This window comes from Alosa alosa, chromosome 1, assembly GCF_017589495.1.
Source record: "Alosa alosa isolate M-15738 ecotype Scorff River chromosome 1, AALO_Geno_1.1, whole genome shotgun sequence".
Classification (NCBI taxonomy): domain Eukaryota; kingdom Metazoa; phylum Chordata; class Actinopteri; order Clupeiformes; family Clupeidae; genus Alosa; species Alosa alosa.
In genome coordinates, this window is record NC_063189.1 from 264817 (window position 1) to 280000 (window position 15184).

Genomic DNA, 15184 nt, shown 5'->3' on the forward strand with positions numbered 1-15184 from the left:
AGACCATTCATTCAATGCACTGTGATTATGACACATTTTCTGTTTATGTGGTGAGATATTAAAATCATATCAAATATATTACAACATTCACAAATCCCTTCACAATTTAACATCAGCGACATCTTAAGCATAATGTTTGCCAAATTTCAAATGAATCTGACAAACCGTCTAAATGATGACAAAACAGAGGTACTTCTGGTTGGACCAAAACTAAAGCGAGATATTATTCTTAGTAATCCCTGGGGAACTTGGCACACCAGGTCAAACCAAAAGTAACAAGCCTCGGTGTCATCTTAGATGCAGAGTTAAGTTTTAAGCCCCATATCAGTAAAGTTACTCAGACAGCCTATTTCCACTTGAGAAACATTGCCAAAGTGCATTTTTAACTCAACAAGATGCAGAAAACTAATTCACGCTTTATCACTAGCAGGTTAGACTACTGCAATGCACTTTTCACTGGTCTTCCCAAAAACATCTAAAGAAATTGGCACTCATACAGAACTCTGCTGGCTAGACTTTTTAACTAAGACTAAGAAGAGAGAACACATCACCCTGTGTTGGCTGAACTGCACTGGCTCCCTATTTCCTATAGAATTGATTTTAAAGGTTATGTTAATTACTTACAAAGCTCTGAATGGCATAGCACCTTCATATATCTCTGAGCTTTTTAATATCTTATCAACCACAAGGAAACTTAGATCATCCAATTCTAATCTTTTAATGCATACTTGAAGTGCTCCACAAACAAAGTGGAGAAGCTGCGTTTATCCATTATGCCCCCAAACCATGGAACACCCTGCCTCTGTACATCAAGGCGAGAGTTCAGTAAATATTTTAAAAAGATCTGAAAACATACCTGTACAGGAAAGCTTTTAGTTAACTCATCTTATCCTGTAGACTACATTTTCAGATTATTCTACATCTGCTACTATTGGAGAGCCAATAGAAACAGATGGGCTCTATTAAGTCAGGTTCTGCTCAAGGTTTCTTCCTGGAATATGGAGTTTTCCTTGCCACAGTTGCCATATGGCGTGCTTGTGGGGGTAAGAGGGTTAAGGCTGCCAGTCTTATGGCGTCATTTTCTATATTTTGATATGTTGCTGAGTATAACATAAACAGCAAAGAAAAAGTGATTGATAATGACTGACTGATTTATTGTGTTACATGGTTCAAATGTAAAGCACTTTGAGCTGCATTCTGTGTATGAAAGGTGCTATACAAATAAAAGCTTTATTATTATTATTATATTATTATTATTATTATTATTATTATTATTATAGGAGGAGTATGTTCAAATTGATCATGTGAAATCAGCATAATTGTCATTCTTTCTGTTGCCAGTTGGTGGCGCTATGCCAAACATGCATAATGGGCATGTGAATAATATCATTAACATGGTCTTCAATGACCTGTGAAATGTAAAACATTTCAAGCCATGCATGGTGAATTATGACACATTTATTGTTTTGTGGAAGGACATTAAAAATGAATAATTTAAGCCATTTAGATCAAATTACAACATATCAAAAAGGCTTCACAATTTAAAATCAGGAACATCTAAAGGCCATGTATACCAACTTTGACATGAATCGGATCAACCGTCTAGGACAAGTATGTTAAAATTGATCATGTCCACAACGCGAAAATTCTTAATTACCTCACTTCCTGTGGGCGTGGCTAATGGCATGTTAATACAAAGTTGTTTGTTTTGGGAGTTACATACACCCACCAAATTTTGTGTGTGTATCTAAAACTATATGCCAACCACAAGTCACAGTGACATAAGGGTATGGAGTTCCTGGGCAGCGCCCGGTTTCAAAGCTTAATATCCTTGTCTATTCACTGTATAACTTGTGTGTGCCAAATTTCATGCATTTTCACCCATGGGAAGCACATTTTTTGGGATCATGATTCAGCACATATTTCATCACATATTAGTCTGCACAAAATCCCAAATACCTCACTTCCTGTTGGGCGTGGCTAATGCATTGTACATACGAAAGTAGTTCATCTTGGGAGATACAGACACCTACCAAATTTGGTGTGTGTAGCTGAGTATATACCCACCACGGGATCAGTCACCTAAAGGCCATGGGGGGCACTAACCGAGTCCCTGGGACATGCCTGTGGCCAAGCTTTACCTAGCTGCTTTGTGTGACGCCCGATGTGTGTGCCAAATTTCAAGACTTTTCGATTATGTTAACCACCTCAAAATATTTGCCAACCAAGAGATCCAGTCACCTAAAGGGGCGCTAGCGAGTCCCCGGGCCACGCCGGGTCAAGCTCTTGTACCCTAACTGCGATGAGTGACACCTGGCGTGTGTGCCAAATTTCAAGAGTTTTCACCATGTTAACCACCTCAAAACAGGAAAGCAAAAAGTAGAATAACAATAATAATACTCAAATATTTGCCAACCACAGGATCAGTCACCTAAGGGGGCGCTTAGCGAGTCCCTGGGCCACCGGGGTCAAGCTCTTGTACCTAACTGAGATCGCGGACACCTGACATGTGTGCCAAATTTCAAGAGTTTTTGACCATGTTAACCACCTCAAAAACAGGAAAGCAAAAAGTAGAATAACAATAATACTGAATATTAATAATAATAATAATAATCCTTACAAAAACAATAGGGCCTTAAGCCCATTCGACGTTCGGCCCCAATAATCCTTACAAAACAATAGGGCCTTGGCGCCTTCCGGTTACTCGGGCCTAAATATAGCCGCGGCCCGGCAATGGCGAGCCCGAAATGCACCTGTGGGCTCGGAACCCGTGAAATGTCGAATCCAACAAAGCACCGGCGCGGTGCGTTTGTGAAATGTACATATTTGATCGTGTGCTATTTGTTTTGTATTTTATTTTCTGCCACATTTACTCACTTGGCCAGGTGGGGGCGAATGCAAGGCAGGCCCATTTGGTGTCATCATAATCATAATATATATTAACCTGAGAAATTTCAGACCATTCATTTTAAGAAAAGGACATTTCTGATACACTTTTTGGTTGGCCAGATGGTGGCGCTATGTTAGACATGAAAATTACACATGTGAATATCATCACAATAATGATATCCAAAATGTTTGTAAACTTTCAGATCAATCACTTAAGGCATTGTCTATTTCTGGCACATTTCCTGCTTGACCCGCAGTGGCTATGCCAGGCAGGCCCATTGGGTGTCTGGATATCATCATAAGCATAATATCTATTAACCTGAAAAGTTTCAGACCATTTATTCAAAGCATAGAGCATTTCTGGCACAAATTTGCTTGGCCAGAAGGTGGCGCTATGCTAGACATGAAAATTACACATGTGAATATCATCACAATAATGATATCCAATATTTTATAACGTTTCAGATCAATCACTTAAGGCATTGTCCATTTCTGGCACATTTCCTGGTTGGCCAGATGGTGGCCCAGGCAGGCCATTGTGTCTGGATATCATCATAATCATGATATCTATTAACCTGAGAAGTTTCAGACCATTCATTCAATGCACTGTGATTTATGACACATTTCCTGTTTATGTGGTGAGATATTAAAATCATATCAAATATATTACAACATTCAAAAATCCATTCACAATTTAACATCAGCGACATCTTGGCATAATGTTTGCCAAATTTCAAATTAATCTGACAAACCGTCTAGGAGGAGTATGTTCAAATTGATCATGTGACATCAGTATAATTGTCATTCTTTCTGTTGCCAGTTGGTGGCGCTATGCCAAACATGCATTATGGGCATGTGAATATTATCATTAACATGGTCTTCAATGACCTGTGAAATTTAAAACATTTCAAGCCATGCATGGTGAATTATGACACATTTATTGTTTATGTGGAAGGGTATTAAAATTAATAATTTAGCCATTTCACAAATTACAACATATCAAAAAAAACTTCACAATTTATAATCAGGAACATCTCGCATCATGTATACCAACTTTGACATGAATCGGATCAACCGCCTAGGAGGAGTAATGTTAAAATTGATCATGTCCACAACGCTATCAAAAATCTCAATTACCTCACTTCCTGTGGGCGTGGCTAATGGCATGTTAATACAAAATTTGTTTGTTTTGGGAGTTACATACACCCACCAAATTTGGTGTGTGTATCTAAAACTATATGCCAACCACAAGTCACTGTGACATAAGGGGCTATGGAGTTCCTGGCAACGCCCGTTACAAGCTTTTATCCCTGTCTATTTACTGTACCACTTGATGTGTGTGCCAAATTTCAAGACCACGGGATCAGTCACCTAAGGGGGCGCTAGCGAGTCCCTGGGCCACGCCCGGGGTCAAGCTCAAGGTCAATGTGCCAAATTTCAAGAGTTTTCGACCATGTTAACCACCTCAAAAACAGGAAAGCAAAAAAGTAGAATAACAATAATACTGAATAATAATAATAATAATAATCCTTACAAAACAATAGGGCCTTTATGCCCGGCCTCAGTGCCTTCGGCCCTAATAATAATAATAATCCCATAAAACAATAGGGCTTTAAGCCCTTGTTACTCGGCCCTAATAATAATAATAATCCTTACAAAAACAATAGGGCTTCGCACCGAAAGGCCGTCCCGGCCTCGCGCACCGTCGGTGCTCGGGCCCTAATAAATAAAATAAAAGGAAAGAATAAATGAACAAATATATAAAAGAAAGAAAGAAAAAGGTGGTGTGCAGGGGTGATCACTCCCTTCTTTCAAAATATTTTTAGTAAGACAGGGGTCCATCTCAAGACAAGAGTCCATCTCAAGACAGGGGACCATCTCTTCAGAAGTTTATCTCTCTGGAGCCTCAAGTATGTCCTCCATTCTATAGAGCTATAACCTGTAGAAATATACGGACGATACAACCATCATAGGACTCATCCTCAACAACCAAGGAACTGAATACCATGCACAGATCACCCAAGAAACTGAATACCAGATCAACCAAGGAACTGAATACTGTGCACAGATCAACCAAGAAACTGAATACCGTGCACAGATCAACCAAGAAACTGAATACCAGATCAACCAAGGAACTGAATACCGTGCACAGATCAACCAAGGAACTGAATACCGTGCACAGATGCTCAGATCAACCAAGCAGTGACCTGGTGCTCAGACCATGATCTCAACACATCAAAAACAAAGGAACTCATCGTCGACCTAAGACGCCAGCCATCCCAAAACTCCTGTGTTCATTGAAGGTGAACCCATCTCCATCACTGATTCATTCAAACTCCTTAGGACACACATCAGCAACAACCTCAAATGGAAAGTCAACACAGACCTCATCTACAAAAAAGCCCAGCAAAGACTCTTGCATCTCCGACAGCTCAAGAAGTTCAGAGTAAGGTCTCATCTCCTGCTCCACTTCTGGAGTCTGATTTGGCATCCTCACCTCCTCCCTCATCCTCACCTCCTCCATCACCTCCTCCCTCATCCTCACCTCCTCCATCACCTCCTCCCTCATCCTCACCTCCTCCTCCCCCTCACCCTCCTCCCCTCACCTCCCTCCATCACCTCCCTCCCTCATCCCTCACCCCTCCCTCCCTCACACCTCCTACATCACCTCCTCCTCACCTCCTCCATCACCTCCTCCCCTCCATCCCTCACCTCCCTCCCTCACCTCCTCCTCCATCACCTCCTCCCTCATCCCTCACCTCCCTCCTCCACCCTCCTCCCTCATCCTCACCTCCTCCATCACCTCCTCCTCACCTCCTCCCTCATCGTCACCTCCTCCATCACCTCCTCCCTCATCCTCACCTCCTCCTCCATCACCTCCTTCATCACCTCCTCCTCCTCCATCACCTCCTCCTCACCTCCTCCCTCATCCTCACCTCCTCCATCACCTCCTCCCTCATCCTCACCTCCTCCCTCATCCTCACCTCCTCCCTCATCTTCACCTCCTCCTCCTCACCTCCTCCATCACCTCATCCTCACCTCCTCCCTCACAGTCTGGTTGGCAGTCTCAACACACTCTCCCGGAAGAAACTACAGCGCATAGGAACGTGACTGCGGTATTGAAGTTTGAATAGAGAGAATAGAAAAGTGTTCTAATTGCCTGTTCTACTCTGGCATAGGAACGTGACTGCGCGGTTCTCCCCTACTCTGGCATAGGAACGTGACTGCGCGGTTCTCCCCTACTCTGGCCATAGGAACGTGACTGCGGGTTCTACTCTGGCATAGGAACGTGACTGCGGGTTCTACTCTGGCATAGGAATGTGACTGCGGTATTGCGGTTACCGTCCCAGCCTTAGTTCAGATACAGATTCACACTGAAATATACACTCACACACACACACACACACACACACACACACACACACACACACACACACACACACACACACACACACACGCACATGTATGCACCCACACACGCACACACACACTCACTCACACACACACACACTCACTCTCACACACACACACATATGCACCCACACCCACACACACACACACACTTGGACTGCGTCTGCGACGTACAAACTTATCTGGACATGGGAAGTCGAAGAGCTTGACCATTCCGAAGTCGTCCCCGGTAACCACGTTGAGTCCGGAGTGGGAGACGCATGCGCACGTGACATCAGCTTTCTCAGCATTCCGAGACCAGATGCCCTGCACCTCGTCCCCCAGCACACTGGGAGGAGAGGAGAGAGATGAGACACACACACATACACACACACACACACACTAGGGCTGGGACAACGCGTGGGCCGTGTCGATGGCGTCGGCCTTAAAATACGTCGGCCCAAAAATATGAGCGTCGATTGGTCAAGCATAACGTGTAACGCATAACATATATGAGCATAACGTGTAACGCATAACATATATGAGCATAACGTGTAACGCATAACATATATGAGCATAACGTGTAACGCATAACATATATGAGCATAACGTGTGCTGCTAGATATTTTTACACCTTCAGTGTTTTCCATGCGTTGACTAATCTGTGGCTGGGCAGCCTTGAAATCAAAACCGCCACCACACATTGATGTTCTATGTTGTAGTCCTACTATTTAAATTAAAGATAAGATAAAATAATTTCATTGAGCTGCACATTTTACTCACACAGCCTTTTCCTCGCCCTGCCAGCTCTCTCTCAAACGAGAGCCATTGCTCCTCCTCTGCATGTGCATTTAACAAAACATTCACGATTGTTAAAGGATTGTTGTTGCCACATAAAAGCACTGCATAGAACCAGAGAATGTCTATAGAACACAGTGGCTAAATTGCTATTAAATCAGCTTAGCATCGTGACCATGCTGCGCAAATTTGTTCAAAACTGCAGCATTAAAGTTAAGGTAAACTCTGCTAAGGTCTTATCACAACATAGTACATTGAGGAGGGTAAACTAAGTTAAGTTACAGTATGCAATCAAGTAGTATTTCAAAGCTAACGTTAGAATACTGTTTGGATATCAAGTTTAGCATGCTTACTTGCAGCTGCTTGTATTCGTTACTCAGGCTCATTTTATTGACTCAAAATCCCGATGTAAATGGAAAAGTGTTTTCCAAGACTCAAAACTGCTTGTCCAAAGGAGAAGTACGAACCGTTATTTGAACTAACTACTTTATGAATTGCATCCACACATCAGCAGCCTTTTAACTGTGTTAATTGCAAGGATTCCCACACGAACGTCTTAAAATGACAATCACTCAATTAGACATACACTACTGAACTTTATTGCAAGAATGCATTACTTTGCACTTGTATAGTCTTTTATTTTGGAATATTAAGAGCAATAAACATATATTGCAATGTTAAAGAATTCATGTTTTTTCATTCATACATGTAAATAAACATGTATAAGTTGCTATTAGTGAATTAATTGGGAGATAATCGATAATCGAATCGAAATCAAATCGGACTGAAAAAATGAATTGTTAGATTAATCGATGCATCGAAAAAATAATCGCTAGATTAATCGTTTAAAAAATAATCGTTTATCCCAGCCCTAACAAACACACACACGCACATACACACACACACACACACACACACACACACACACACACACACACACACCAACTGCACCTCGTCCCCCAGCACACTGAGAGGAGAGGAGAGAGATGAGACACACACACACACACACGCACACAATCACACACACATACACACACACACACACACCAACTGCACCTCGTCTCCCAGCACACTGAGAGGAGGAGAGAGATGAGAAAGACACACACACACACACACGCACACAATCACACACATACACACACACACACACACCAACTGCACCTCGTCTCCCAGCACACTGAGAGGAGGAGAGAGATGAGACACACACACACGCACACTACCTGGTCCAGGTTGCCCAGGTGATCCTGTCGATGAGTGCGGTCTCGGTCACCTGTCTCCCTGACGGCACCTCGTACACCAGACGCTTATACGCCCCCGTGGCCAGCTGCAGCCAATCACAGACAGGAGAGAGACACAACTGACCAATGAGAAGCAGCCAGGAAGAACAGTTGACCAATAGCAGTGCATGACAGGGATGTGGAGGCGGACCTGCAGGTAGGCGCTGTCTGCAGAGAAGTCCATGCTGAGCACGAAGCTGTGCACGTCGCGGCAGGAGTTGACCCGGGTCAGCTGCGGCCCCAGACGCAGGTCATACACATCCACCGCCCGCTCACTGCTGCCCACCGCCAAGTAGTGTGAGTCTGGACTGAACCTGCACACACACACACACACACACACACACACACACACACACACACACACACACACACACACACACACACACACACACGCACACGCATACACACACATACACACACACACACATACCACACACACACACACACACACACATACACACATACACACACACATACACATGAACGCGCACGAATACACACACACACACACACATACATGCGCGCACGCATACACACACACACCCACACGCATACACACATACACGCGCACACACACACACACCCACGCGCACGCGCACACATACACACACACATATACACACACACACACACACACACGCATACACACATACACACACACACACACACGCACCACACACACACGCATACATACACACACACATACACGCGCGCACACACACACACACATACACACACATACACACACGCACGATTGACAGTTTTTCCTGGAATGCTTAAACATGGGATTCTTATAGAGTGTGGGGAGTCCCTACCTTCTAAACTCATTCAAGGGACCTTGTCTTTCAAAAAAATATGAACGGAGTTAATGGAGAGATAAGAATTATTTTTTGATCCAGTTTGAATTGTGCAAACTAATTTCACATTTGATGTGTGTGAATTTAAAAGATTTTTCACGTCAAGAAAGTACTGTTGTTCGATAGGACTTCAAAAAGTTGGTTTTGTGCGAATCCACTCAGTGGACTACATCTCGTCTCCTCGAACGATGTAAAGCCACCAACGAATGAAACGATAAGAGCTGTTATGCTAGTTAAAGGTTGCATCTTGCTGCCTGCTATGTCACTTAACAGTATGTAATGCTACAGTCTATGGACGAATACAACTTACCTGATGTGTTTAATCCTCTGACTCATGGTATTTTCTTCGGCAAGGAAAGCCCAATTAAGACCCTGTTGCTGGTATGCTTGTACAAATCTAGTGTGGCTGTGAATGATAACGTCACTAAGCGACTGATGGGTTTTGTAGTTGTTGGAATTACGATCTTTTCACAATGCTGTAATTCAATAGTTCACGAAAACAAACTGCAAATGTCTTTACATAAAAAATTGTCTTTAAAATTGAAAAACATCATATGGGTAATTCAAGGCACAAGTCAACCGGGACCAGAAAATAATTTCTTTTTCGCCATAGACTGCCGTTCAAATTTTTTTGAAAGATAGGTCCCATGGAGGCAAACGGAAGGGGCGGGACTTCGCCACTCTATAGCACAATTTCTAAAAGTATTAATACTTATAGCAAAACCACTCACTGAGTTCGCAAAACTAAAAGCACAAACACTGCTTTGCACTCAGTTTGCAATTTTGTAACACACACTTTGCACAACTGTAGGTACAATCCACTTCACAGCACTCTTTTTGCGGAACTGTAAACACAACTCATGCTTTACACTCAATTTCCAAATGATCAACACACTCCTAGCAAATCTATGCACGTGTATGGCTATTATTTACACTATTTTGCCAACTCTCTGGCACACTTTCTCATGTGAAAACTCTTTTAGACAATTAGTTCACTTTGCAATCAGCCTAAGCACTATAAATAAGCCACAGGTAATGTACAATGGGTACAAATGGAGGGAGTTATAAGAGTGAGAAGAGTAAAAATTAGAGGAGGCCGAAGAATAGGACGTGGAGGTGAAGAAGTAGGACGAAGAGAAGGATAAGGAGGGGAAGAGGAAGGGTAAGAAGTAGAGCCCGACCGATTTATCGGCGGGCCGATATTATCGGCCGATATTAGGCATTTTCCAAACTATCGGTATCGGCATTTATAATGGCCGATAAATTAATATTTTTAAAATAAAATAAAAACGGACGAAACACCCTTCAACCATGTCATGAGTGTTGGCGTTGTATAGTTTGTCCACCAGAGGGCACTCTACACCGTCCCTGCTGGCAACACTCGTGTATAACGCGCCACACATCCTGCAACCTGCTGATCCAGCCAGAGTCGGGCAGAGAGAACCAGTTATCCGCGAGTGAGATCATCAGTGAAGTGTGTTCATGGTGATTTGGTCACGAGACATACATTGCTTGAATAACAATTAAAAGAACATCCCCATCAGTTCTCTTAACTCAAATAAGCATGACAAAATTCGTGAAAACAATGTCCAGTTTTGCTGCTGTTAAATAAGCCCGAGTGAAGCGGAATTAGCTAGTAATTACCTTCGTTGTTACAGTGTAGTTGACTGTCTGTCCTTTTAACTTTTGACAATGTGACTGAAGATGTATTTCTTTAATAGCGTGACAGTTATAGCAGTGAGGCGTATATCATCTCTCCCGGCCTGTTATTTTTGAAAGCGTATGTTTTACAATTTGCAGTATGACGTTATCCATTGCTAAATTATGGCTCATCATAGACTAGCTAACCACAAAGCTAGCTAATGCCATGACTATCAGTGGAAGACCGCTAATGTTAACATTAATGAGCTTGGAAACCACAACGAACTTATTCTGCCTAAATAAAGTAATGATTACTGTATTTATAACTAGTATATCTGTAGTTACAGTCCCTGCATTGTAAAATGTAAGTTAGGCGTCGCGAGGAGTGAACATTTAGACATAGAGAAAAGTATCAAAGCGTAGCTTGTGCAAAATGTAGCTTGTGCATAAAAGTTAGCTTTTCTTTTACGTGTGTGAAATCAATGGCATAAGTGTGGCGTTTCAGACTATCGTTCAGTGCGCCCAGCATTAACGAAGTTACATAATGGTTTAGATCACTAAATAGTAGGTTTTAGAAGGCAGGCAGCAACTGATGATTGAAAATGGTTTGATGTAGCTTGATGCAAATAATTTTAAAAGTGCAGGTAAAGGGATAAGCAAGCTGACATTGTAATTATAAGGTAGCTTATAAGGCAATAGGGACTAATTATTACACCGCGCACTCAAACATTTAGGAGTGACCTTTATCTTGTTTAATGATGATACAAATGGTGATAGTAATAATGTCATCATTATTTTTGTAATTATTACTGTCAATAATAATAATAATATTGCTGGTAGTAATAGTTGTGGCTGTAGCAGCAATCATTTTATTTTATGTTTTATGTTATGTTTTTTATGTTATGTTGTTTTTTGTATATCTCACCTGGCTTGTTTACTTTATATTTTGACAGATGGCAAGTGGAGGACGAAGTCAAGTATTACCCACTAACCTCTCCCAGTATTTAAAGCCCTGTCTTTCAGCTCTCCTTTGTCAGATCGTCTGCAAAGCTCACACGGAACCTGTTTGCCGGCGCTTCTGGCGCCTCTTGTTTTGTGACCCCGGACCTGCCTGAATCTTGGATACTCTTCTGCCCCAGAAAACCAGACCTGCTTTCTGCCGTAACGACTCCTGACTACTCTTCGATCCGGTAACTCCTGACCAGCCTTCTGCCTTGCTACTCTGAATTTGGATCTCCCTTGAACTGTACTTCTGCCTCGTTTCATCCGCCCTGTTGTGTCTGTGTTCCCCCCAGGACTTCCGGACCACCCACCACCCGGCGTCATAGGGCCTTCGCTGCCACTGGGGGGACACAGACACAGCACATTGGGCCCGAACCCCTGTATCCCTGTTATTCCCAGTAACCCCTGGAGCCTTCACTCCTCCCTACTTCCCTTTTCCCTTAAGTTTAGTAAACTTTCTGGTGTGACGCAATTGTGGTCCTCTGGTCGTCTGTCTGAACCGTGACAATATTTGTATCGGTATCGGCCTTCAAAATCCTTTATCGGTCGGGCTCTAGTAAGAAGAGTAAGAAAGCCCAATCTACATGTGGGGATATTGACCAGGCATCATGTCATCATGTAGACTGATTTTTATTTTTTTTTTATTTTTTTTTTTCTCAGTGAAATTACTATTTTGTGTTTTGACTTGTAAAAACACACTTGAAGTTTGGATCCCTCTATGTTTACAGAACTATGACAAAAGTATGACCTCAAACTGACACAGCCTACCTTGTGCACAGAGAAAGCAAAAGCCAGATGTGTTTTTATTCATACCATCAGTGTGTAGTTGCCACATTGTGTGCTTATTATTGTGAGGGCTTGTGTTTACTGTTTGATACGTAAACACCATGTTTACGAAGGTGTGAAGAGTTAAGCAAGGTGTGTTAGCTTTTGCAAGAGAACTACAATGTTTTGCTGATTTGGTGAAAGGTTTTCCTATTTGTGTGTTTTGTAAAAATAGCCATAGTTACAAGCAATCAGAAAAAACTGTAATAGGTTGGGAACACCTGAGGGGCCTAAAAACTGATGTGTTCCATTACACCACAGACACATGCCCAGGTATGCGCGTGTGTGTGTACTTGTGTGCGTGCATGTGTGTGCGCGCGTGTATGTGTGCGTGCTGTGTGTGTGTATGTGCGTGCGTGCGTGTGTATGTGTGCGTGTGTGTACCTGATGTCTTGTATGGTAGAGCGTGCGTGTATGTGTGTGTGCGTGTGTGTACCTGATGTCTGGTATGGTAGAACGTGCGTGCGTGTGTGTGTACCTGATGTCTTGTATGGTAGAACGTGTGTGTGCGTGTGTGTACCTGATGTCTTGTATGGTAGAACGTGCGTGTATGTGTGTGTGTGCGTGTGTGTACCTGATGTCTTGTATGGTAGAACGTATGTGTGTGTGTGCGTGTGTGTACCTGATGTCTTGTATGGTAGAGTGTATGTGTGTGTGTGCGTACCTGATGTCTTGTATGGTAGAACGTATGTGTGTGTGTGTGCGTGTGTGTACCTGATGTCTTGTATGGTAGAGTGTGCGTGTATGTGTGTGTGTGCGTACCTGATGTCTTGTATGGTAGAGCGTGCGTGTATGTGTGCGTGTGTGTACCTGATGTCTTGTATGGTAGAGCATGTGTGTGTGTGCGTGTGTGTACCTGATGTCTTGTATGGTAGAGTGTATGTGTGTGTGTGCGTGTGTGTACCTGATGTCTTGTATGGTAGAGCGTGCGTGTATGTGTGTGTGTGCGTGTGTGTACCTGATGTCTTGTATGGTAGAGCGTGCGTGTATGTGCGTGTGTGTACCTGATGTCTTGTATGGTAGAGCGTGCGTGTGTGTGTGTGTGTGTGTGTGTGTACCTGATGTCTTGTATGGTAGAGCGGCGGTCTCTCTTCTTGCCCCAGATCTTGAGTGAGGAGACGAGCAGGATGATGAACTCTCCGTTCTTCATGCCGATGGCCACCATGTCGCCCTCTGGGCTGTAGCTCACCGTACGCACCGCATGGCCCAGATTCACCTTATTCAGCATCTTCTGCAGGGACACATATACACACATATACACACGCATAAACACACACACACACACACAACACACACACACACACAAAGCAGCGCTTAAGAAGATTTGCTCTCGGGATCTCCCTACAGTTCAGAATCACAATAATAAAAGAACTAAATATGCATTTTTTTTTTCTACAAAGTACGAACATAACTCTGATACAATATAGAGGGAATGCACCGACAGTACGAACATAACTCCGATATATACAATATAGAGTAGGGGTGTAACGGTTCATGTATTCATATTGAACCGAAACGGTACAGGCGTCACGGTTCGGTGCATGAATTTACACAGAGAATACATGGTATAAAAATACATAAAACTTGTGTGCGGATTAATTAATGTCATGCACAATTACTGTTAAGTAGCCTACCGTACGAGAGTTACGGGAGTTCTTTAGTGACACCTAACAGCTAATCTGTAGCCCCTTCGCCTTAGCTCTGAAGCTCTGATTGGCGCCTATGTTTTTTTTTTTTGTCAGGTCGTCGGTCGAGTCAGTCAGTCAGAGATAGCAGCACTAAGGTGGCGACCCACAAGAGTTAGAGGATCCGCTGGTCTCTTTAAGATCGCAAGTTTGAGAACTTCAGTTACAGGCGGCGAGAGAGTGGTGGATAAGATGAAACTGTGTGTCGGTTGTTCAGCAGTTGTTGGGTATGTGAGGTGGAAATATAACATGCTACACATATTCAAAGCCAACACCCAGATGATAGGCTACCAATCACTGAAACGAGAAAAAAAAACTTCCCTGCGCTTCACAAGCCTTTGGATACACATACAAACAGGGCCAAAACCTGTGGCCCCAAATTAAATGATTTAGTAATGACAGACAGCTATGTAAATTGCTTGGTAATTACCTTTATGTTGGGGTAACTTGTAACTTCTCACATGAGCAGCTGGTAGTGTTAAGTGCATGGACAGTAACAGAAAGTGTCAGCATAACCAGGCTAATAAACAAACCATCTCACGGTGAGTTAGCGTCGAGAAGGGCAAAGTCATGTGACTTCTAGTTGTAGTCTGTTTATGAAATGAAAGGAGCAATTTCGTTTTTTAAAAAAAGGCAAAATAGTGTGATATTTTTCACAGTTAGTAGGCTAGATTATTACTGTACACACACTGAAAAATATTGAGGCAAATTGTAGACCCTTCCATATACTAAACACAGATGTTGAAGGTCTTGCTTAAGTGGATTTTTAAAAATGATTATTCTATTCTATCTAATTAGCACTTTCAGAAATAAGAGATGC

The 15184-nt window shown here is 42.8% G+C and overlaps 1 protein-coding gene across 1 annotated transcript in view; it reads right to left on the minus strand.

Annotated features, from left to right (window-relative positions):
- eml5 (EMAP like 5) overlaps positions 1-15184 on the minus strand; it is a 119759-nt gene that overhangs the window by 5204 nt on the left and 99371 nt on the right. Inside the window, 4 exon segments of the mRNA XM_048249361.1 lie at positions 6475-6628; positions 8298-8401; positions 8506-8668; positions 13738-13910. Of these exon segments, the coding sequence (XP_048105318.1) occupies positions 6475-6628; positions 8298-8401; positions 8506-8668; positions 13738-13910 (594 nt within the window).